Source organism: Fopius arisanus, unplaced genomic scaffold, assembly GCF_000806365.1.
Source record: "Fopius arisanus strain USDA-PBARC FA_bdor unplaced genomic scaffold, ASM80636v1 scaffold00004, whole genome shotgun sequence".
NCBI classification, from domain to species: Eukaryota; Metazoa; Arthropoda; class Insecta; order Hymenoptera; family Braconidae; genus Fopius; species Fopius arisanus.
This window is the reverse complement of record NW_011887743.1, coordinates 2,068,118-2,095,240: the sequence shown is the minus strand read 5'-3', so window position 1 is coordinate 2,095,240 and position 27,123 is coordinate 2,068,118. Positions and strand designations below refer to the sequence as shown.

At 38.5% G+C, this 27,123-nt stretch overlaps 1 protein-coding gene across 2 annotated transcripts in view; it reads left to right on the top strand.

The window, feature by feature from the left end:
* kuz (zinc-dependent metalloprotease kuz) overlaps nt 1-26,970 on the top strand; it is a 36,576-nt gene extending 9,606 nt beyond the window's left edge. Inside the window, exons 2-9 of one of the 2 annotated variants that reach the window (XM_011315353.1) lie at nt 17,095-17,355; nt 17,456-17,650; nt 19,694-20,031; nt 20,579-21,640; nt 22,304-22,654; nt 22,736-22,900; nt 22,960-23,089; nt 23,634-26,970. In XM_011315353.1, the coding sequence (XP_011313655.1) occupies nt 17,095-17,355; nt 17,456-17,650; nt 19,694-20,031; nt 20,579-21,640; nt 22,304-22,654; nt 22,736-22,900; nt 22,960-23,089; nt 23,634-23,770 (2,639 nt within the window). In that variant the 3' untranslated portion in view covers nt 23,771-26,970. Of the gene's footprint in view, nt 1-17,094; nt 17,356-17,455; nt 17,651-19,693; nt 20,032-20,578; nt 21,641-22,303; nt 22,655-22,735; nt 22,901-22,959; nt 23,090-23,612 lie in introns of both variants that reach the window. The other variant, XM_011315352.1, reaches the window with a different exon arrangement.
* Nucleotides 26,971-27,123: the final 153 nt, after the last annotated feature.

The window sequence follows — 27,123 nt, the reverse complement described above, 5'->3', positions numbered from 1 at the left end:
AAAAAAAAGTGCACAGGGTACATTCAAGTACTCAATGAGTACAATCCAAACCAACAAAAAAAAGTTAGATTTTTCAAACTTCGATGCCAACTTCACATAGCTTTTAAAATTCCGTGCAACACTCCGTAGAAACCATTATAACGCGTTTAATATTCATCTGCAGATGCAATTATCGCTCTTGATTACGTCATAACTTTAGTAACCATATAGCGGATGAGAAGTAGTTGATAAACATTTATTTTTATTCTGTCATTCAATATGAATTTCAATTGCCTAAGCGATCTGCCAATCCTCACAAGTTTCTACTGACTATGACTCATTGACTGATTGCACTCGATCAGTCGTTTATTACTGACTTCATCATCAAGGCAAAAAATAAAATCACTTGAACCTTGTACAATTTGCTGCGCTTGAATAAACCCGAGCCTTGGTATTCTCCTTCACCTTTCAAGTGCATACACACAGATGTGCAACTTGCCGTTTTACCGTTACAAAAATCCACTGTAGTATTTATTTGAGATTCAACGACGATTCCTTATTCAACTGTTCAGCTCCAGTCGTTTCTTCCCATGACACTTTGTTCAAGTACTGTAAGGTGGCAATAATCTTTATGACTTCCTTTAACAAGTGTTGAATCTGGCTTGGGCCAATAAAATTGTCTCACCCATTCTCTAGAGTCTAGTCAACCCAGGGAATTACCTTCTCCATTTTCTGAAGAATATCATTGTAATTCGGCTGATGAAAATTCGATATGACGAGGGAATAATTTTCTCATGCATTTTCAACGTGTTGCTTTTGCCCGAGGGATAAAAAATGAGAAAATTAATTAATCGAAGATCTCTGATAGGGTACTTGAAGAATATATGTTGATTAACACTGGAATTAGCTACTGCTGCTGGTACTCGTCGTTAGAGTTACCGTTCGCCTTTGTCTCCTATTTTCCTGACAATGGCCTCGATTTCACTCTTTCCTGATTACCAATGATTCTCTTTCTATCAGTCCGAGTTCCGCAGTTACAAAGTACTACTGCAATATTCACTGGATGTCAATAATTTAGAAACCTCGAAGGCACAAGAAAATCATTTTAATGATAAAAAGCTTTCAATCGTGCATCAATTCGTAATCATAATTGGAGTAGAATTTCTGATGAATTCACTGGATCGTCTCAAAATAAAATTCTCATTCGGAATATTAGCTTCTCGAGCATTAAATAATTTATAGATTCCATCGGAGTCAGTTATAATGATGTTATACCATCTGGCATTAAAATGAGTGTATAAAAAAACGAAAAAGAAAATGAATCCGGTGCATTGAACTGGCCCAGTTCGCTTCTCTTATTATTCTTTTATTCTGAATTGAATTTGGTATCGAGCAACACTATGTATTCTCGATTCTCTACAATGCTCGTTTTATAAGGTTGGAAGAGTAATTGAAAAAAACAAGGAATTAACCTGGATGCTCTGCCATGTGCAATCCAATCGTTGAATCGTTGAATTAAAAAGAACCAGAGGTGTCACTCAGACCAATCGCATTTAATTAAATACTTGTCTCTTTCTCGTTTGTACCATTTACATTATCAACACCTGGTTTCTCCTCTGGGTTAAATCCACCAATGAATCCGTCATTGTTTATATCTGTTTCTACTTGACAAATTAAAATGCTGTTGCTCTGGTTGATTGGTTTCGTTAGTTTTCACAGGAGAATTTGAGTTTATCAATTTTTTCAGATACAAGGAAATATTGACTCTTGATTTTTTGATGCTGATGTAATAAATTGTGGGTAAGGGTAATTTGTTTTTTGGAGATAAAAATTAGGGAAAGAAATATGCTTATGCACTTATCCCTGAAAAGCACGCTTAGTGGAAGGCATGAAAGAGATGAAGGGGTTGTGGGGTTGGGGGGTGAAGAGGGGACGAGTTCAGGGGGATTACACAAAATCGATAGCGGCCACAGCGTTACGGCTCGCCGATTCGGTTTTCATGAAAATTACAAATACCTTACTCCTGGTGCTTTGCCCAATCCGAGTTTTCACCGGTTTATCCTATTTTTTTAACTCCCATTTATTTTCCCTGGCTGAATTTACTCATTACCTCTCAGTCAATTGCATTCCTCAATACAGTTAGCAACTACAATCGACACATGATGGATTATTCTATTTTTGGGGTGATTGTTTTATAAAAAATTTTATTAACAATTTATCACACCGGATGGGATTTTTTGTGGGGATGAATTGCAATAGGTCACGTCCAGTCGGGATATAACAGTCTATCCTCCCACGAGCTCAGCCTCTGTGCCCTTATCCAATTTTTTATCGTACGTCTGCGTCCCACCAGCCACTCTGCCTTTTCTTCGCATTTAGAAACTCGTAATATTGTAGTGTCTGGAGAATTTTCCCCAGACAATTTTTTCAATGCAGTTTACTCTTCCAATAGTACCGAGCATCAACTTTTCAGGAAAAGAACAAGACTCTATTCACTATTTCGATCTCAAAAGTTTATTCCTCGAGTTATTCATTATTGAGTAGATATTCTTGATTCTTCATACTATAACATTTTTTTTTTTTCGAGTTCTATCAACAGGGTGTTTATTTCCGTCCTTTCCAGCCAAACTTTTTTCCCCTGTCAATTATTCTTCGAGTTGAAAAACTTTGTTTACAAATTTCCCCTCCGCCCATAGAATTCAACGAATTCAAGTATTGAAGACGAACTTGAAGAGTTTTAAAAGAATCAGGCGTGCTGGAGTGGATGCGAGTTGCATAGAATTATTCAGGGCTCGAAGAATTATAGGCAGTAAAGGAAAAAGACAACTTATTCATCATTTGGTTAGCTCCATTTTTTAATGGCTTTTCTTTAAATAAAATAACCGTACACCAGAGTAATGCAGTCTGATATTAATTCAAGTGTTGGTGGGGATTGAGGGGGTCGAGGGGGCTGATTTTTTTATTGAGGAATAGGGAGAGAGCTGATGGAGATTTAGCATGAGGCTGCTCTGTGGTGTTGGTACATCCGCCGAGGCGAGACACACGATACGATTGCCGTCATTTACTGTCGTCTCGTTTTGCTATCTGTTCCCTGCACTAGCCTCATTGATGCGCATGTGCCACTCCACCACTCTACGATCGAATATACCCTCAACCCCTAGCCAATATCCTATCTCAAGAATATGCTGTATTTCCCATTCTCGCATTTTTCTCATTTCAAAAGTCACTTTTACGTGGTCACCATATAGATAACCGTGATAACCCTGATAAATCTCCGTCGTCTTGGATTTTTTCCATCTTCACTTTTTTTTTTTTCATCCTATTCCATGCCTCTCATTGCTGTTTCCTCAACTCTTTTTCCTATATATTTTTCTTTTCCTTTTTTTACTAACTGGAGAATCAGCGAGAATAGAGTGTCGTGACGCCTCCAGCTGTCCATTAACTTTCCCTCGAGATATCTCGCTATTATTGGCCCTATTTATATTTTCTATATTGGCTTTATCTATTAATTAATTAACTCCTTTTCCCATATTTTTTATTATTTCATTATTTGAAGTAAATTGGTTGGTTTATTGATTTTTGGAGAGAACGGATGGGGCATGGGGTAGAGTGAATCAATAAAATATAGATGAAATGAAAGCGTACATGAAGGAACATGGATTTGGTGGCTTTCAACAACATATTTAATTCAATACGGATAATTATTAAATTTTGTCGGTGTAGCTGACTGATTTGGGAATTATTATAAATTTTTTGCGCTGCATTGCCATTATCGTATATCATTTCCCTCTATATTCTCTTTTCATAATTCCGGAATATTTTGCTGGTTTAAAACAATTCGACAGAATATGCGAATTGAAATGACAGAATGGACGGATTTTTCCTGATACAAATGCCGAGCAATTTAATCGCGTTTAATTCCAAGTGAAATTTAATATAATGGGTTAGTATGCCGTCCAGTATTGGAGAAGTACACACTTAAATGCCGATCAATATTTGGTGAGCGTAATTGTACAAATGACATGTAATTATGGTGTTGATGAGTGTTCATCGATTGGATTGAATTGAGCGGTTGGCAGATAGTTTATCTCGGTGGAGGATTTTTGGAGCGAACATTTGAAGAGTCAGTAATTGGTATGGATGGATAAAAGTTGGATAGTGCTTGGAACTACGGGAATAGAGGGTGAGGAAGTGGAGGGTGAGGAATGAAGCGGAGGTATAGTCTGCAGACTGAGATTGGATGCCGATGAAATCGTCCCCTGGGAGTTTTCCTCGCTTGTTGCATACTTTCGCCTAATATTCGTGCCTATTCCAGCTACATATTCCTCTGAACTACCCCTCCATTCTGAATTATCGGTGATAAAATTCAGCATGTCCTGGAACATCGTTGCATGTCCTGGAACATATTAAATTCCGTTATCAATCAGTGTTAATTAATTCAGCAAAGAGGCATTTGGCACTTGGAGGATATCGGCTAGTAGCAACACACTCTCTAGTTTCTATCCACCGTATATTCCTTCAATGCCTAGTGCACATTCCCTTGCATTTTCTCAAAGTACCCCGAAGGTGAATGCCAATTTCTCCCTCTCTCTCTCTTTTACATTTTCAACTCACTCCGCGCCCATTCTTTCTTTTACTCTCTTTCAGCTTGACTGTTCCACCGGTCACACCGAGACCAATTCCACACACACACGACCAGACGAGTTGCACAATTTCTTGAGCTTGGCAATTTCCTTCTTTCAAGAATTTCCAATTCAATATACATAGGATATGATTTCTCTTATTTTCTTTGGTTGCTTGAAAATACGGAATTTATCATTTTCCACGTAAAATTTTTCAACTCCCCTAAATCATAAACCGTCATTTCAATTTCCTTAATGGATGGCACTTCTCTCCGTGGAAAATATTTCGCCAAAAGTTACCGTGTTATTTACCGTAATATTGAAATAGGTAGCGCACTATTTGCGGAGTGGATTAAATAAAGATTAATATAACGAAAAGGTTGGGTCCACGTGTATTTAATTGGAGCGATGTAAGGCGGTGTAATTAATGGACGGCTCACGTGGGATTGCATATATGTACCATGAGTTGTCTAGGGGATGACCACTAAATGCATAGAGTTAACCGCGGACGACCGGTCTGGTAGGAATATTGTACCGCCGCAAGCATTCTCAGTCTGGTTTCAGTAAGAATCAACAGCTTCATAGGAAGTCGAGCATTTACCTAGGTATATTATTACCAGCTAGTTTGAATTGATACTTTGATTGAAACTGCAGTAATAAAAACGCCCGAAAAGCCTCGATCTTCAATTAGACCAGAGAAGAAGAAATTGATGATGTTTGGAGAAGTTTATTTCCTTGTGTTTTTTCAAGTTGGACTAGTTGGATATTGCCAGCGAAATTTCATCTCCCGTGGAGTAAAGAACGTATAGTCGATCTTTCCCAATTTTCGCTGCTCTAGGTCTTCATTGAATCCCAGAGGAGAATGGCCTTGTGAGACAACGCTGTGGCCTCTTTAATCAATATTTATCTTCCAGAAGAGATACATTCTTTCTCTTCTATCGCCATTTATCTTTATCAGTTACCGTTGAACCTCGGATATTTTCTTCTCCATTTTCCCCTCAACAATGTGGATAATACAGCAGTGAAAATCAATTTTTATTGTCAATTTTGGAAAGGCGAATGGAAATTTGAGTTTTTTAATTAGTCAATGGCAACTCCATACTGACATCCTCTGTGATCATGCGCCCCGACCTCTCTCTCTCTCTCTCTCTCCTTTGATGCTATTATACTTTCTAGAAAAGTAATTACGAGTGCTACAAAGATATCGTGATACCGAGTAGATTGGCCAAAAGGGACAAATGAGTAATCACCTTTGTGTTATCTCATGATAGAACATTAGACATAATGCACGAGGCCACAAATGCCATTATCGCACGTTTCCACTCTCATTTTATTTCACCTCCTAGTCCCCATTATAACACCTACTCTTTATCACTCTGTTCTTATTCACTACGAAAATCATAACTTATACATATTATAAATACAGTTATGTACCTGAAGGACTTTGGATCATAGTTTGTATGGAATAGGGGTGCATAGGATCGATAATAACCAACTGCACGCACTACTCATGCAACCCCTGTGGCACATTTAATTCTCCATCATAAAAAATTTCATCCAACTATTCATCGAACGTAAAGTGTACGTTCCAGAGACAATTAGGGGCTCTCAGCCAACGTTTTTAAAGGAAAACGATAGGACTTTCAATTAATTAACATTGGTAATACCAGTGGCCATTTACTGAGCTCCAGGTCACCAACTCATTCCCCTTTTTCTCTCTCTCTCTCTTTCATTCAATTTTTTTCATTCCCCTCTCAACCATTCCAAGATTCTGGGAAAATAGAATGGAAAAAGCATTTTACGTTCGTACTTGTTTCACCTTGCAGAGTGAATTTCGATGTATCTGTAACTTGAACACTCTACAAGTGTACCCAATGGCTGTATTTTGCCGCAGGAATCCCTCAAGTTTATATCGGTTTTATCGCTGCCTCGTGGAACATTAATCATTACAAAACATAAAAACTCCATAGAGTACGAAAATATTTCTCCAAACTCGTAAAAAAGTTTTCAACGAAAGCTGGTGTTGCTTTTCTATTATGTCATGATTTTTCACGACATTTTATGAATGTTTCGTCACTTATATGGATTTTATCATCATCTGGGAGGCGAGCTACTGCACTAGATCAATTCTTTTTCGATATTCAATTATTTATGAAAAATTCTCATTAAAATTCAATTTTAATGAGAATTTGCAAAGATCAAGCCACTGAGACTTTTTTGTTGATCCATTTCTTTTTTATCATGACTAGGGTTATTTTTTTGTTACCAACAATGGACTTTTGGGAATATCCTTCCACCAGATAGTGAGCTCTCCTTGAGGATAACAATCCGTCCCTTTTCACCGTGTCCTTCCCCCTTTCGTTATGCCCTTTTTTTTATGAAGCATCCCCTTAAAGGAAAGATGAGATTATTCTCTGTTGCTCGTGATGGCACGTCATGTCATTCACGTCAATATGTCCAACATTTATCTAGAAAAATTCACGTCACCGAGAATCATGTGCATAATTCTCATTCTCAATAGATAATACTGGGAAATGTATTGAAATAAAAGGCATTGGACGTCGAGGCAAAACGAATTGTACTGCATTGAAGGGCTTCATACGCGGTAGCTTTTCAATATTGGTGTGACATTTAAATAAATCGATATTCCAATGTGCCTTCAATCGTAAAGGACTCTCGGACTGAATTGGATTCTCAATGAGAAATATGAAATATCCCAGGGAATATCTCATTGTACGCACTGTCGTTGATGTATTTTCTGACGTGATCATTATTAACAAGATTGAATATAGAGAGAATTCATCTCGTCTGTTTCAATAGTGAGCATGGCGTAATGAAAAATGTATTAATGACACGAACGCCTGCTGTGGCTTGTCAAATATTTATATTGAGGGCCGGGTGCAAACATCTAGACACTCAATATTGAAAAGCCCCAGTACTTATAACGTCCATGGCAAGTCCACCATTGTCAATGGATCGATGGCAAATGCAACGTCTGTTCTCAGATAGACAGATGGACAGCCGTTGAGAGAATTGCATTGTGTGTCCTACTCATAATTATGTGAAAAATCAGCTGTTATTTAATTGTATGAGCTAGTGTATTTATCAGCAAACGAGTTTGCTGATAAATAACGGAAGGGAATTTCATGGTTTATGGGCAAGCAAGGAATGTGTTGATGTCACTAGCAATCCACTGGGAATCAAAGGATTTGTTGATGAAAGAGTTATAAATGTAGGAGGAATATGAAGGGTGAACACGTATCCACCTGTATCTGATTTATCGATCAGTTTCTGGTGGCCAAATAGGTGTACCAAGGATACATGGACTCGTCTCTCTATCGTGCTTCCGTTTTGCCCATACCCATACCCATGTACCTAAACGTGTGCCTCCAATATTCGATTAATTTGCGGACGCCTCGAGCATTCGAATCGGTATTCCATGTTCCCGTTGCAATTAGAGAACTAACTGAGAGCTGACATTTTCATCTAAACGAAGCCTCCATCAAGCATCAATCCCCCAAATTAATTAATCTTTCAACCTGATGAAACAACTGACCATGAATTTTTTTTTTGTGAGATAGCAAATAATTGGATAAGTGATGACTATATTGTACAATTGGTGATTTCTCAACCATCTGCCAATGATCCTGGCTTGGTGCCTCAGGGCGGTAAACCAAACTACTAATCCCAAACAGCTATATCCATCGAATGGTGGTATCATCCATGAATATGCATGTAACGGTGTGTTACGTAATCAAGCTCAACCCCTGCATCCCTTACATGTCCCGTAAATCGCGATTCTTGCAATTTCCTCTTGCTCACACCACCTTATATGTTATACAAATAAGGTGTAAAAGCTAATATAACTCACTGCCAAGCAGCCAATACATTCCCGAGCGTCTGCTTCATTGTCATTTTATTGTACCACCTAAAAGTTGGCTGGTGTACAAAATTTTCCATCCGGGGTCAAGCATATCCGTCCGTCCGGTAGTCGTGAAAACTTTGCCGACCCATTTTCTGCATTGTCCTTAATGCTTCGGGCAATTAGGAAGGCCAGATAGTATGGGGGCTTGTGTAAGAGGACAAGTACTCTTGATAAGTCGACAACGAAAGTGCTGAAGAGAATGAAGATGTGAAAAGTGCTTCCCCACTGTACCACCAGTCTCTTCCTTCCTCTCTACACTTTGGTTATTGCCTTAGTATCGCATTGTCTTTTTAAAAATTAATTCTCAAGTTGAAAGCTAAATTGAACGTGATATTTCACTGATTAATTATAATGATTATTTATTTTGCGCGTTAGGATTATTTTTCTGGGTGTTATCTCGAGTGGAATTGATTCATTCTGGGTATGACAATAAATTCAATGTCCGTGTGTGTTCTGGACAAACAATTACCGCAGCACTCTATAACTGCCAATAGTTTGCGAATTTATTTATTATTTATTTTATGGGAAGTCTAGGTTTGTCTATGAGGGGATCAAAATGATTTTTCTATGTTCAGAGGATTTATTGAAAATATATCCTGTCTTCATTTCGTCAATACCTGTATTTCAACCACTAATCAGCTGACATCTCTCCCTGTCGTCGGAAAAATGTCAGTTGAGTGAATTTCAGTGGTGAAATGATCCGTACGTACACGTGTGAAGCTCAAATTGACTTGATTAATTTCCAAACTCACCGGTTCGGAAGCATTTCTCACTCCCTCTGGACACAGTCTTCTGTCGTCGAACCAATCACCTTTTCGCATATAACTCGCTCTTCTCCATCCATCATACGAAGGTGCTCAGTACATAAAGAGGATTGGACGCGACCATGCGAACACTTTTTAGATTGAGTCCCAACGGTATACGAACCAGAGCCCCACCCCAGCAACATGAGCTGCATTCTCTCGGTTCGGTGATCATTTGTTGTATTTTACCAGCAGACTTGGTCTTTTATTTTCCAACCACCATAATAGAAATTATCATTTTAGTTGGTAAGATAACGAATGACCAAAGAGAATTTTATTATTATTTTTTCACGTTGAGTTTACGCGGGTGAGGATTTTAAATGCCTCCAAGGCATTCTCATTATTCACACCTATTATTAAAAGAAATGTGGAAATGATGAAAAGGGTAGGAAGGATGGATGGGGGAAAAAAATTCGAGTGGCGGAATTACCCGAAAATCTGACGCATTGGGATTGTCCAGAATGTCACCAGGGGAATTTCACCTCGTGAGCTGCGGATAACCCACTCTGGAACATATCCGGAAGCACCGCGACTTTACTAGAGCGATGACGTTATTTCCGCTTACCGCAGACCTCCAAGAATGGCATTATAATGCTCCTTAATTTCTGGGGGTGACGTGTACAGCATCAGCTCATCAGTACCATATCCACATGTTTATTTTTGATATGTGGATATTCTCGATAATTTTTTATGAGTCGATTATTTTCGATATAAGTCGATATGAGTCGATAATTTTCTATATGAATCGATATAAGTCGATAATTTTCGATATTAGTCGATATGATATTCGAGATAGTAATCCTGCGGAGAGAATGCATAAATGCATAACGAGGAATAAATTTTTTTGAGTCTTTTTATTTAAAAATCGACGAAATCGACTGGAACTTTCAAATCGATTCAAATCGATTCAAATCGACTAGCGGCCGGAGAGACGCGAGTTTAGATATAATTTAGATAAAATTACGGAACTTTCAGTTCACTTATCGATTACGGAATCGATTCGAAAAATTTAAATGACCGTATCGTAATTTTTCAGCGATAATTCACATAAAAATTACGGAACGTCTCAGAAAAATTCCGTTATCTCAAATAAAAATTACGTGACAGTTCCCGAAAATTTCCAACAACCACATTTCGCTCTAGAATTATACAATAAAAATACACGTAATTTTTATTGAATATTTCTCTCTGTGCATATTGATATAATTAGGAGAATAATAATGTGGGGTGACTAGATTCGTCGAAATGATGGGATTAAGTTTTCTTTTGGAGCAGGGTCACAGTATTTCTTGGAGCCAGAGAGTTGGATTGGAGCCAATCCCAACTGCTAAGAAGCCAGCTCCAAACCTCTTGCATTCCGCCTTGGCACAATCCACATCGTCTCAATATTTTTTTTCTCCTCTTGTGTTAAAGACACGTGTTCCCGGTGGTAACCTCAGATCCGCCCCGAATAAATCTCCGTTTTTATTAGTTTTTCAGGAAATATTAAAAGCAATTAACCTGATAAATTGAGCCAATCGATGAGTTGCCTCGGTTACCCTGAGCTTATTGGTTTCTCTTTGCTATCCATCCAATAGCGTGATTTGAAATTCGCACACCAGTGTCCATGAATAGTCATGTACCTGCGGTAGGTTGTGATCGATGATTTGTAGTAGGTAACGATGTTAACGGAAACCCGTCATCATTTTCAATTCATTGAAATCAATACCTTGGGTCATTGATCATATATCATTGGACATATCAGAGGATTCGATGAAACAATTTTTCATAGACAGGTTAAATATTGCGTGGAGTAATAGAGTGAACAGAGTTCTTTTGAACCGCATGTTGACTCGGTGAATGAACATTCAGTGCTATCGGTATTCCCAAACTGTCTGGTATCCTCACCGTAAGTAAACACGATCGAAGTCTCACGTAGTGTCCCCAATTTCTTGTGTAACCAATTTCAAGTATCAACTTGACCCAGAACTTACGTGCAAGTACAAAAACACATCATCTCTCCCATGAATTTAAATTGGCACTTGTTTATATGATCCACAGCAGCTTGCTCCATATATTTTTCATTTTCATAGAGGCCATAATTCAGAATATTATTAGTTTCACGGTAACAATCCCCGGAATATATTATTCTTCACTTAACAATTCATGAAATCCTCGGGGAAGTGCAATTAATTTTTTACATTATTCACCAGTGAATATTTAATAATGCTACAGAATAATAATAAATATAATCAACTTTTCGTTGGCCAGTGGTATTTTTCGGTTGATATTATTTTTAATAAAGAACTGTGGGCGTGTAGTTTGCATCAGTCCTGGAAGTTCATAGAATTTGGAGTAAGCTTCTTGGGTAGCTTCTGAACACCGAGTAAATAACATGAGAAATGTTGGAATCAGTACAGGATGTTTGCAGCTAAAACTTTAAATGATCTACCAGCGACAATTGACACACAGCAAATAAATATTTGGCATTGGCCAAATTCGAGTTCGAGTTGTGCAATGAGAAATATATTACGAATATGAATTGCTAGAATTTATCTCCAGATATTTTCTTCAGAGTTGATAAGTTATAGGGTAGACTCAGGGAAGAGAAATAATACCGAGAGGGAGAAGACTCCGGGCATGAACAACTCGAGAGAAGAAAAAGTATTATGCGCATTTAATCGTTCGTATGAGCACTCTTTTGTCCTTTTTCCCTTGTTTTTTATTTGTCTTTCCCCCATATAATACTGCGCTTTTTCTTCAAAGCAACAGAATGAAAACAATCAAAATCGTTCGATCGATCCTTCGAAAAGGTTTATTAACTTTTGTTTTTATTCCCCCGGTGAACATTTAAAAAGAAAAAATAATACTTTTCCTTCTATATTGAGGTCCGTGTTTATAATGATTATTATCATCCTTTCTGATGCAGGTGAGCATCCTGAGAGCGAGTAAACATTATTTCCACTCTGAAAAGAAAATATCAGTGAAGCCAGGGTAGACAGAAGCTTATGCCATGGCCCCTGCGGTGTATGTGATTTTTCACAGGGCCAAGTTGTCGTCGGGGAGTAATCAGTTTCAATTAAGAGGTTCTCTAAAAGTCTAGTAGCAAAGAAAAAAAAAAGCCACGCGATTCTTTTTCATTTTTATCATCCCAAACGAGCCTGCGGTCTTTTGTCTGAGGAATAGTAATCATAATGGTAATCGTGGGAGTTGAAATTCCGTAAGCATTTGATAACTTCCAAGATTCCTTCAACTTTATACCCTGAAAGGACGTTAAATATATCAAAATTGGGGGTAGCAGGATAGATCTTGACTGCTCTGAAATTCAAGCCACGAATTGCACTTTCCCCGGAAGTCAATGCTACGTCGTTGGGGGATATGAAAAGGGAGCAAGCTCTCGTCTCCCTTTGAATAGATTTTTAATAGTGAAAGCACTTATGGAAGTGGATCGATGTGAAAGCATTAGGAATTCTTTAGGACAATTTAATCGCGATGGTTCACTCCACATTTTAATAATTATGTCTCTCTCGTGCTTGGGGCTTATCGTTATCCCAAGGTTCGTTGATTCTCGATTTTCCGGTTGGACCCATGCCGTACGTCATAATTCGACCAGGGCTTTGATACTTAACGCTCTCTCGGCCATTTCGTTGCTTCATACTCTCGTATCCAAGATTTATGATCCTCTATCGAATTGCCAGGTTCAGCTCTCAGTTCCACTGTGGTTTGACGTTTCACGAAACCATCCCCTTCCTCCTCTTCCTCCTCTTCCTCCCCTTCCTCCTCTTCCTCCCCATCCTCCCCTTCCTCCCCATCCTCCCCATCCTCCCCATCCTCCCCTTCCTCCCCATCCTTCCCCTCCTCCCCTTGCACAAACTCTTCTAGATAACGATCCAATTAATCTCGAGCTTTCGATCCAATACGAATTTTCATGCGTTGTAATAATTATTTACGTGAACGGAAATGAAATCATTCTCACGAAAAGTCACCAATCGAGTCCCTGAATACATACTCGAAGGTACTTGATTGTTATTATATCTTGTAATGGCTTTTCTGAGTGCTACACCTCGCTCTAGCTACCCTAAAGTCGAATCTTAATTCTCGATCCATAATATACATATTATTGTAACTATTCACAACAATCTGGTGCAACTGAGGATGAGCCATTGCTCTGGTTCTCTCGCTTATTGCACTTCAGTGTCCTTCTGACTGTATTATATTCTCCTTAGATTGCATGGAACATACCTTGGCTGGTGCTGAATTTCCTGGTGAGGAGTCGAGCCATTATTCCTAATGCTCCATCCAGGCTTACTCCACTGACATGTTTATTGTTTGTGTATGTAATTTTTGATATATACCCGGCAGGACTGGAGGTATTCGCCAACGTCAACGAGTACATCATTTTGTTGGAGATAAAAAATGAATAAAGGGGCTTTGTTGCGAAATTTCTACGCCAATTGCACCTCAAAAGAACTGAAATCCTTATCCTGTATTCAGAGCCTCTGATCAATCCAGGATTATCTCCAATATGAAGGCTCAATTTCCCATGTGATTATTTCGGATCACCAACTATTGCATAAAGTCGTTAGAATTTTCTCGTAAATGGTTGATGATTTTATGTCAGTCTTCACATATTCGAGTAGAACAGCCCATTTGTGTTATTGGTGGAATTCTGGGATGAGATTAAATTTGATTTATCCTCATTGCCGCAAGCTCAAAGGGTTTATTCGCGAAATGCCAAATATTCCATTAAATATTTATGTAGAGGGCAGGGAAGTTGATATTACAAAAACGAAGCGAGCGTTAAATTGGGTCAACTCTGACGGAGCAACTGCCTCACACCCCTTTCTCTGGAGGTAGTTCACTTTACTTCTCGATTCCCGAAACCCCCGGAGCATGATTCACAGTCTGTGACCCATCTTCCCCTCAGGTTTCTACCCCCAACCCCCTGTGACCCTACTTCACTGCCGATCGGTCATTCTCCATGCAGCTACATTGCAGCTCCAACATTTCATGCCATTCACGTCTTTTTTTTTCAACCCCCTTTCTATTTTTATCGTTTCCTTCTTCTATCAGCAATTTTTATTCGTTTCATTCAAATAGCTCCTCCATTTTTATTTATCGTCGTTTGAATTTCATTCGTGATGAAGGAAATAATCAACGAATTGATTGGAAAGTTTATTTGGGTGTTTATGATCGGAAGGAGAGTGACAATCCTCTTTAACCACTGACATTCCCTGTCGATACAATTCATCTCAACGTGGGGGATCTCTCACGACACTTCCATTATCTTTCATGTGACAACATAAAATATTTAACGTTATTTAATCACAATATTTCCATCAAATTCTCGACTTCAGCCATAAAATTTAAGCACAACCAACACATGAATAAAAATATCAAGCTAATATTTACTGTGAAAAAGAGTCACCGGAAAAGAGGTGAAAACGCGTTAAACGGAAATGAGATATCCTTCAGGAAGCATTTCCTAAACATACACCATACATGGATATATGCATGTGTATGTATATATTGAGCGTGTGACCCCGAGTGTGACGCGATGCTATCAGAGTTTTATGAAACTCACTTTTTTAAATTCTATCGGATAGTATTGATTCGGATGACATACGCATTTGGCATCGGTTGATATAAAAAATTCACCAACTTGTCCATTGTCGAGGAATGAAAATTAAAGTTTATTTATTTAGAAACTCTGGAGTGAAAAAAAAAGAAAGAGAATTTACTGCACTCCTAGAGGTAGCAACTCCACAGTATTTCCACCTGTATCATATATCTGTAGCTCTTGAATTCACCATTTCGACCATCGCCTATTTTCTCGTTTTCCTCTCAGTCATATACAAACGTAGATCAGCACCAGGAGGGAAAGAGAGAGACTCGAGTGTACATCAGGCACTCGTACTTGAATGAGCACTGTAAACAACAGAGAGCACCAGAGAAGTTTATTGAATTATGAGATGATTCTTGGAAATTTTATTACAAGAGCTGACAGTGTAGCTTAAAAAAAATTCAAGGGGGGGAACATACTGAATTGAGTGATTCGATGAATGACTGGGAATGAATTCATTCACGTTTAAAGTGGAAGGAAAAATATTCCAGTTGATAATAAATTGAAATGGATACTAATATTGATCTTTCGGGGAAGTTTTTTTTTTTATTTTTTTCGTTTAAAGTTCCACATCATTTCCGCACGTATTTTTATTCAACTGAATAAACCCCCAACTTTCCGACGAGCTTTCCACAGGCCGTATGTTTTTGTTGTCCCCTTGACAGCTGTCCTATAATGTCTGAATGGCCATGCGCGCTTACCAGGCAACTGAGGATTTATCGAACCCGAGGGAAATGGATTTGTATCATACAGAGGAAACAAATGACCGTGTAAATTGGATAAAAGACGTATCAGTGGATTTTTTCCTCTCGTCAATGGCCATGATAAATTGAACCATTCAATTGATCTTCTCCCAGCGAAAAAAATGAAACCAAAGAAAAAAAGCTCAGTACCAATTGATTTTGGTGGGGACTTGGTCAGGAATAACATGGTCATTATAATTGAAATCTAGGATCCCTCTAACTATCACAACTAGAATGTGGTTGGGTGTACAATCGAGAGAAGAGAGGTTACGTGTTCCACTTTGCTGAGAGGACCTTCGGTATTCCCGCAAGCGGAAGCTGTTCTCTCGAGTGTGAACCCGTCGTAAATGCCATCCCATCCGTACGACCGAGAGGACCATATACAAGCCATTCTAACGCGCACATGTACACACACCTCCCACATTCGAGACAGTATCACACTTTTTTCTTTTTCCCCCCTCCTTCCTCCCATTCCACCCATTCCTCCCCTTCCACCCATTCCTCCCCTTCCACCCCTTCCACCCATTCCTCCCCTTCCACCCATTCCTCCCCTTCCACCCCTTCCACCCCTTCCACCCCTTCCACCCCTTTTTTTCCCTTTATATATCCCGCCTACATGTATTCCATATCACCATCACTCGAGAAGTTTGTTCCATTTTACACTCAGCTTCTATTGTTGCGCCCTTTCCGAAAACATTTTTCCACTGGTTCGTCTCGCCTTAAATTCCAAAATCAAGCTTCCGAGTTTGCAGTGGCCTCGCGTTATTTCGCGGATCGCCAGAGCCTCGTAAATTCTTTACTTCACCCCCTGCCCCACACGGTGGATATTTATGGCACCTATTTATGGTACCAAACTCCTTCGACTCCAACTTTCAACCTTTCGTTACTCCTCTCTCTTTTTCTCGTTTCATAAAAAATAAAAATAAACTTTATGCTTGAAAAATGATAATTTATTATTATGCATAATTGTCTGTTTCACTTAATCGGCTTTTTAGAGCAGAGTCTCTCATCATGTGAGGGCTCTCATAATTTAAGCTGATGGAAGCATCCACCCTCGGTAAATAAATGAATAGTTATTACCGCGGGGAGTCTATTTTTATTTCTCGTGTTTTGTCGTGATGGAACAGCTCAAAGTGAACACCGCTCACGTGTTGAAGTTTTATCATGTCAGTTATGACGAGCTCAGTAAGGCTTCTCAAGCCCCTATCGGTGGTACACCTCTTTTGCTGTAGGCGATGACCCGCGAATAAACTTGTCGCTCCTCAGCAACAACTCCAGGAATATCGACCTCCCCCCACGTTCACCAACCCACCGCAACAGCACAATTCTCATGTTAATTCATTAGTATTTCCAATTATATAATTCAACGTGTTGAATTCGTAGTTACTGATCATTTATTATTTTTTATTGATTTTTATAGCTCGCAAACTCAACGAATACATACGACATTACGAACCTCTTTCGTATTCAACTGACGAACTTCATCGGCATCACTTGAGGGCCAAGAGATCAGTAGCACGTGACAATGCAGTTAATTTAAAATTTCGCGCACACGGAAAGGACTTCCACATACGACTCAAAAGAGACTTGAGTACATTCAGTAATAATCTGGTAATTGAGGGTCCATCTGGAGAGGTTGAGGATCTAGATACATCACATATTTACGAGGGTCACTTACTCGGTAAGTTTTTTAATTCTTCATTAGACCAGTTGAAGTGATTTTCAGTGTAAATACTGGATAATTTTTCGTGAAGCTTTTGTTAATGAAAATTCAATTCCAGGTGAGCCAAATAGTCAAGTGTTTGGTAGTATAAGTGACGGTGTGTTCCACGGTCAGATAATATCACCACGCCATGGTGCATGGTTTGTCGAGAGGGCCCATTACTATTTCCCTCCACAAGCTGTTAACGAGTCCCACCACTCTGTCATATACCATGAGAATGACATCGGCGATCCTTTTGCAGACAAACGAGAGGGTATGTATGAATAATAATGTAATAAAGTAATCGATAGTTTAATCACGAGGATTTTAGATCAAACAAATGGAGAATGGTGTGACGTTTAAATTGTAAGAGCGGATATTTGCGTACTAGCCACCATTCGGTGGAATGACCCGTATATATGTGACAATGGGCTTTCGTCTTCCGGTTGGGTTGAGTTTTCCGACCCTTTGTCTCTCCAGCAGTAAGCGCCTTCAGCCCCCGGCTTATACGTGGGGATATGCTACTACATATAGTCTCCGCCGTTATTTTCTGCAACGTTTACCCTAAACTCTTGGAGGTGCATTCAACCGAAATGCGCAAAAAAACTGTCGTAAAAAAAAGAAAGCAACTCGATAGATTTATTGATTGTTTATCAATATCGTTGTCACACGTGAAATGATCAATGATCTCTCGTTGAATGAGTGACTGAGAATGGAAAAGGCTTCACCAGAGAGGACCACTCGGAAGACCATAGATTTTCCGTCTGAGTTTTCGTCTTTATGGGTAGTTGTGTAAACACCGGTGCTTAAATAAACATAGTCATATCGCGGTACAATATTTATCGTCCCTCCGTGCCCGAGCGGATCTTGCCAATGCTCTGTACATGTACTCGTGTTTGTGTGAGAGTGCGCGGTTTTTCCATCTCACTTTACCACCCCCTTTTCTCTCCTCGTTTCTCCTCTTTACCCCTGCGCGTTATGAATCTACAACATTAACGAGACGCTTTCCACCGGGCGCATAAATTTCATGGAGTTTCACTCCCGCTATCCAACGTTAGAAGCGCCCAGGATTTCTCGTCTACTTTTTTTTACCATGAAAATATATTTTTTCATCTCCACTCATTTTATTACGGGAAGAAAAAATGTCTTCATGATTTATTTCATTTATATTTTTTATCGCAATTATTTTGTTACGATAGGTCATGGTTTTGTCATTGATAAGTAGGAGTGATTATTATCTTGAAATAATGATGAATCAGGGCTTTGACGAGTCATTGCATTCTCCCTCTCTTCTCCCCCCGAGGGTGGGATGTTTATCAGTAGTATATCCCGTGTTTTGACCAGCCAATGAGAGCTCGTGGAATGATTCCCGGGTTATGCGTCAAAGCGAGGGAATTTTTTCACGATGGGAAATAAATATGTGTCCAAACATCACCGCGTTCCTCATTGAATTTCTCTTTTAATAGCTGAATACCAAATAAAAAGAGAGATCATTGAATTGGTCTGTATCGATTCAACGTTTTAACCATTTTTCGCGTTTTTCCGGAGTAACGAGTAGAAATATTTTCGTTTTTCCATCCAAAAATGAAATGGTAAAAATTCTCTCGATTCGGGGGATCGGGATTTGTGAATTTATCAGATGTGCTGAGAAAGCTATCTCCAACGAGGTTCATTCAAGATCCTCGGAATCTACGTTGGAGGGTAATTCAACACTTTAGTTCCACCACTGGACGCGGACGGGCGGTGAAAACGACGCCCCAGGGAATAGCCATGTCGAGGAGTGGTTTTGCTATTGCTAAAAGTACAATATACACAGGACACACTAACTGGCGATGCAAGCACTTTGTGTACTCCATCATTTGAAATTACATGAATGATTAATCGACTATTCTCGGAAAATAATTCGCAATCACAGGAGCATTGACTGTATGTTTTTACTCAAATTCAATCTCCATAAATTTAAATAGTCCAACTTATCACCCTGCGAGTTGGATTTGAGATAAGAGTGTAGCACGTAGCTGTGGTATCGGTGCACCCTGTATACATGAAATCGCGTATGAATCTTGAGAGAAGACGTGCCTCTCTGAGAGACGGTCACACACTTAACCGCCTTCTGCCTCTATCTTGTCCTAGAATTCACCAGAGCGTTATCAGGGTTGAATATATAGAAGCTAACTACCGCATAACGATCACCTTACAGACACCCTTTTCACTATCTCGTCAAATTTCTTAATGAGGTGAATGGGAAAGCATTTGGAGGAATACAATTCGCTCAATTCAATGAACACCGGTGGGTATTAATTATTGGCATCTCCAGGTGGTGCCAGTGGTTGCGGTATCACGGAGAAGGTGGCAGAATGGATGGACAGGGTTCAGAATTCGGGTGAACCTGACGCTCCACCTCCGGTATCAGCTAGGGATTCAACATCAGATGATTTGATAAGGGAGAGGGAGAGGGAGAGGGGTAAGGAGTCACGGTGGGGTGGCCAACCAGAAACACCAGGCCACAAGTACACAAGAGAGGCGAATAGTGAAACTGGTGAACAGCAACATAGAAGAAGTCGAAGGGCAACAAGTCCCCAGGAGGACAACCGTAACACCTGTGCCCTCTCTATTCGTACCGATCCCTTTATCTGGCGACATATCTCCGATCATGTGAGTATTTTTCACCTCAATGTATGGATTTATTCGGCTCTCTGCTTCTGCTGACAAGATTAAAGCCAGCAAATCTCCCTTGAAATATTTAAAGATGAAAAACGATGGTGGAAAAAAAAAAGAAAAATGCAAGAGAAGGCGGAGAAAAAAAGAATTGACAAAAAGAGAAGGAGAAATAATTATTCACAGGCTAGTGGCTTTAGTACTCTGTGCGCTATCACGAGGCTTTGCATAGTCCGCAAATACTTTGAATGTTATGCTTCCCCACAATTTGCTCCCTCTCTACATGCACTAGAACACACCCCTTTTAATCGCAGTGTGCTATGCAAGTCAGAGGCACCAGTCGACTCGCCATCTCTCTATCCAAAATCAATAAACCTACATATAAATTCAACCAGAGCTCTTCAGACTTTCATTCGTCTCTCTACCATCTCTTTCAGTAATATTTCCGATCCTCTTACAATTGAGCATTGATCTCCCCCAGGACTATTCCCATCAATTTATTTATGTATATTTCATTAATCCCTGTTGATATTTTGATCTCCAGCTCCAACGAGATCCGGAGAAAACCAGAGAGGAAATTCTATCCTTGATAGCACATCATGTTACAGCAGTGAATTATATATACAGGGATACTCGTTTCGATGGAAAAATACCCCATCGAAATATCAAATTTGAAGTTCAGAGGATAAAAATAGATAATGACACTGCCTGCTCTCATCCATCTGATCCAAACGCCAATGTATTCTGTCGGGATAACATAGACGTGTCGAATTTTCTCAATCAACACTCATTGGGGAACCATGAGGACTTTTGTTTGGCTTACGTGTTTACGTACAGAGACTTTACTGGAGGCACCCTGGGACTCGCCTGGGTTGCATCAGCTTCCGGTGCATCTGGTGGCATATGCGAAAAATACAAAACCTACACTGAAACGGTTGAGGGCATGTATCAGTCGACAAAGAGGTCCTTGAACACTGGAATCATTACGTTTGTAAATTACAATACCAGAGTGCCACCCAAAGTTTCACAACTGACGCTTGCCCATGAGATTGGCCATAACTTTGGCTCACCACACGATTTTCCTCCCGAATGTCGACCTGGTGGACTTCATGGAAATTATATAATGTTTGCATCTGCCACCAGCGGCGATCGGCCGAATAATAGTAAATTTTCAAAGTGCAGTATCAGTAATATCAGTAATGTTCTTGATGCTATGATGGATAACAAGAAGCGTAATTGCTTTGGCACGTCTGAGGGTGCATTCTGTGGAAATAAAATAGTTGAGGCCGGTGAGGAGTGTGATTGTGGATATGATTATGTCGAGTGTGTAGATAAGTGTTGCTATCCGAGGCAGACTGATCCCGACAGATCAATGAACCACAATGATACAGCCAAGAGATGCCAGAGACGGGCTGGTGCGCGATGCAGTCCTAGCCAGGGACCCTGCTGCTCCAGTGAAACATGTCAGTTTGTTCCAGCATCTGCCAAAGTCCAGTGCAAAGCTGAATCTGATTGCAGTTATGATTCAATGTGTAATGGAAGCTCTGCCGAGTGTCCACCATCCTTGCCAAGGGCTAACAAGACCAGGTGCAATGAGGGAACACAGGTATTCTATTTTCAACTTTACTCTCAAACAATTTTATCATTTCTACTTTTTGCATTCCACTTTTCACTTTTCACTTATAAACAAAGCCAATATTCTTACTCACTTTTCTTTTAAAAATTCGGGGAAACTATTTGCAGTCAATGACTCGAACCACCACAAAGCAAAGAACTTTTACCCAGAGAATGAAATATGGCAATGCCAGTCTCTCGCCGTGAATAGTTTTTGAATTGCAAACTTTATACACCTCCCCAATGTTTCTTCGGGGACTAAAAAAAAATTCCACTCTCCTGGAATTTTTCATTACGTCAATACGTGGACCGCTATGGCAAAAAAAATCTACTGAATTAAAAAATTGTTTGCAATTAATAAATGGAAACGCCGGGGAATACATGATCCCCTCAATTAATTGAAATTGTATCTTCACATGAATACTCCATCGAGAATATTTTTTAAAAACCTGTCGATTTTATTTCAGTTAAATTGAATGAGCTCTAAGTGCTCTCTCCCCATTGCAATTCAATCTCGCGGGGATTATCTTTGTAAATGAAAATTTCAACTTCCAATAGAATTGACTGGATTCCATCATTTATATCGCACTAAATAAATGAACTCCAATCTCTTTTATCCAATGATTATGAGTTAAATCGGTAATTTTTATTGCAGTTATGTATCGATGGTGAGTGCACAGGATCAATATGCCTGGAATGGAACATGACGGAATGTTTTTTGACAAGCAGCATTATTCCGAATATCGACAAGAGAACTTTATGTGAATTAGCGTGTCAAAATGGCACTGACGCGTCAACCTGTCGTAGTACAAGTGAATTTGCACACCTTGTCGGATTGCCAAAGGGAGGAATTAGCTTAAGACCAGGTTCACCATGTGACAATTTCCAAGGTTATTGTGACGTATTTCTCAAGTGCAGAGCTGTTGATGCTGAAGGACCTCTAGCAAAATTGAAAAATTTATTATTCAATAAAGAGACCTTGTTGACAGTGGCACAGTGGGTTACCGTGAGTTATTCAAAATATTCTATCCTATCAATCACTTTTATAGACCAATTTTTCACTGATATTACTCGAATTCTCTTCTAGGAATATTGGTGGGCGGTTTTATTAATGGGTATTGCATTTATTATATTCATGGGTCTATTCATAAAATGTTGTGCCGTTCATACACCCTCGAGCAATCCAAAGAAACCACCGGCGAGACGAATAAGTGATACTTTGAGGAGGCCAATGAATACTCTCCGAAGAATGGTAAGTGGATTGAATTCAAAACGAAGAATTTGTTGAAATAATGGTTAAATTTATTTCAGCGTCATCCCCATGGTGGTCATCCCCCAGGTCCAAGGAGTATTCCTCCACCAGCCCAGGGTCGCAGTCACGGAAGTCGAGGACCCTCGCATGGCTACGGAGAGGGTCGAGGTGCTCAATACTATCCCAAAGGTAAACAAATCTCTTGAGATGATTGTAATCAATACAGAAGGCTTTTTCCATCGAGTGTGCCTTCAAATATCATATAATACCATTGAAATGAGAATAAAAAATAAAATAGAGGATGATACTCGGTGGTAAAAGTATCACTCATCTCATATCATTTGTATTCCCCTTGTTCAATTATACTGTACCTGCTACTATATTAATGTATTTCTCCTGTTTGCATCTATCCCCATCACATTGACGCGCATCACTATTGTTCTATGAGATACAGAGGTGAGCCGGGGCTAAAAAACATCTCCAACTCAAGTAAATACAGGAATATATGAGAATAAATATTGGATAATGAGTAATCCCGTGGATAATGTGCAGCTCAATTCTTGTATTTACTTGCCTACAATACTTAGCAATCATATGGTTATTATTTATTGTGTAAATTCACCTCAGTTATCAGAAGAGTATTTTTCATAAATAATTCAGCATTATCATACTTAGAGATTAGAATTATGATAACGAATAAATTTCTAAACAGGATATCGCTCGGTTCCCACAGCTAGTGCACCCGCAAACAGCTCATCAAGCCACAGTCGGTCCAATCATCCAGAATTGTACGCCGGCGCCTATTCGGGCTCCGGGGGAGGGGGGAGGGGCCCAGCCTACGAGATGAGACACCACAACAACAAGGTGTGATTATCATTACCGCAATCACAACTTTAACACTAAAAATGATAAAATTTAGTCAGTCGTCGAGGTGGAGAGTGATATCTCAATGTTCAGAGAGTCATGGGTCAACGGACAAATGGTTAAATAATTTCACGTGGTTTCTTCCTCTAGTAGAAAATCATGTCGAGGGCCCGCGATAAAGACTTATAGGATGGAATTCTTGGTGTTACAAAGAAAATAGCTACTATTAAGAATGATAAAAAATGGAAAAAAAAAATAACAAAACAGATGAAAAAACAAAAAAATGAAATGAGAATGGAGATTGTCGCTCTTTTTCCTCAAGTCTCTAATGATATGGCCACTAGGTCAAGCTAGCAGCTGGTTAAATCACCGAAAATCTTCGTGTAATCTAGTTGAAATACAGTTTCGATAGAGTAATCCTGGGCATATCTAATAATTGATTATCAAATTGTATTGATTAGATTAAATTTTCTAGGATTAATTGGGTTCGTAGTGACTGGGAGGGATATTTGAATTATGTGGGAGGACTAACGGGACGGCTGAATATTTTTTTCCTTCACCATGACGATATTTTTTCGGCGATGATAATGACGTTGAAACGTTACCAAAACATTGTCACAGGTCATTCAATTGATCTCCATACAATTGTAGTATATAGTAGTTACATTATATGTATTATTCTTATATGATAATTTTTATTAGATAAATTAAACGAGTAATTGATCTAATAAATGGAAATAATGCCTCCTCGAATTATATAATTCCCAGCTGATGAGCAAAATACTAGTGTTCATTCGATTCTATAATTATTCATTAATAGTTAGCAACTGTCATTGATTTTTATCTACATTAGTATCGGTTGAATATTAAAGTTCATAATTTATATGACTTTTTATTAATTCGAATGGGAATATTCTCGTTTTGTTGTTTCTTTTGTAACGACGAGTAAATTATTCCAATGTAAAAAAGAATGATCTATATATACATATAAATAGAGTAGGACGCTTTAAGCGAAGGTCATGGTGGACCAAAGAGTGAAATTGTCGTGAAATTCAATTTGGCTGGAATCGTATGAAAGCATTAGTTTTCCTTCCGATAACCTTTTTATTACCATTTTTCTATTATTAAATTGGCAAATGATGCATATACTTGATAAGGCTGATTACATATTCTCAATTTTAGGTGTTTAGAATTTCTACATTCCAGGCCAAGATTCTACAACAATAATTCATTACAATAATTCTTTTGCTACATTAATTTCCGAGTTGAAATATTTATTACAGCAGGAGAGACGAGCCATTTAGATTCTCACCACAATAATTGACATTAATTAAAAATAAGTATATAGAGCGATGAAGACAGAATTGATTTCAATGACAAGCTAATGTTATTCTGTATTTGTTGTCGTGGTTCTTTAGTTTCAGTCGAAAGGGATAAATTCCAGTGGCCATGCCAAAAATAATTTAATTAACGATCAATATTGCAATGTAACGAACAATTGAGTTGAGGCCCTTGAGATTGTGGGTCGAATGACAATGTACAATAGATACAATGTGATTAAAATGGTGTGGAAAAATAAAAATGAGGACCGTAGAGCTGGCAGAACAGATGGCAAAGTAGAAAGAAGACTCAAAACTTTAAATTAACAAACGAAAATTGAAGAGATAATAGTGTACTGTATGTATGAGTGCGAGCCATAGGTAAAACGCAAGAATCACAAGGGAGAGAGAACAAAAATGTAAATACATTGATATTATATATAAACCGTAACTATAAACGTAAGATAACGATGCGATGAAAATGAACAAAAAAAAATTGATTGTTTTTATATCAGAAAATCTGTATGATAGCGGGATAATTCTGTATTTTGTAATTGGTACTCTGAATGAGACTAAAAATTCCACATTCATGTACCATTTTTCTATGTGCACAAAAGGAGAAAAATGTGGAATGTACAATTTAGTTTTCAAGGGTGACATCTTAATGAATAAAGACTTTCATGAATACGTGAATGTCGATTTTTCAACTTATCAAGTAAATTTAAACTTGATGAGAATTTTATCTAAGCCTACAATGGTGCATCAAGTTGTATAAATGTTTAAACAACTAATGGTAGCATAACGAGAGCTTTATCAAAACAACACTCGGATTCATTCACTGTTTTAGTTCTCTTAATTATCATTATTATTTTGTACCAATTTACAACTGCCATTATCTTCATCGATGATTGTACCAGAGAATTAAAGATTTCAAGGGAGGGATTTAAAGACAGCGAATTATTTGCTGATTGTAATTGCAAGTGAAGGACTCACTGCCAAGCTATTTCGACATTTATCAGCCTTTTAATAATTGTTAAAAATTGACAATTTATTACTGCTTCCAGTTCACTGCCAAAGGACTCGTAACTGTGGCATATCCTCATAGATGAAATCGAGTGATTCATTGATTGAAATGCGCAACAATGTGAATAAAACGAGTTGGATCTGCTTAGAAATTTATTCAATTTTTTTTTTAATTTCATTGTGGAAAAATAAAAATGGGTACAAGCTCTCGTTGATAGTTGAATATTGCTTGCGTGCGTGGAAATGAAACAGAGAATGCGTTGATACGCGTGAATAACGAGTAAAATATTCAGATTAACTTCAATTATTTTCCCCTCTCCCGTGAAAAATTCCCTTCAACAGTCTATCTCTATTAAAAAATCCCCCTTCAGTGCTTAAAGGCTTCGTTTCAATCGTGATACGATGCGTTTAAATCTATCACCTGTACATATAACGTCAAAGGATGAAACAAATGTGGGGAGAAGAGAAATTAACAAATTTTAAATTATATTTTTTCTATCAATCCAAAAAAAAAAAGGAAATACTTAAAAAGATGAATGGATACGAATGGAAAAGTGTAAAAAAAATGTGAGGGATTTATTGATATTTATACGTCCTATTTGAGTCTCCATTAATTTCAATCACCCTGATAATTGAAATAATAAATTAATTTGACTGTTTCTGTATAGGAGTCATTAAGAAATATATAAACTTGAGAACCAGTTGCTTGGATATCATAAAGCACCAAGTGGCCTTTGCTTTCTTTAATACGTTGAATCTTCCCTCTTCAGTTCCCCAAATAAATTAACGTCGAAATAAATTCATTATTTTACCAAGCATGAACGTAGTGACGTCTGAAACTCTTTCTCTTTTGCTCGATTAAATGAACAAAGAAATACACAAAATACTAAGGGCAAGGCGTGTTTTACGAATATTTAATCATTGAAGATGAACAAAAAACCTATGATTGTAAATCTCTTTTGTGCTACGTTAATGTGATTACTGATTAAACACGAAAAAAGGAAAAAAAAAACTGTA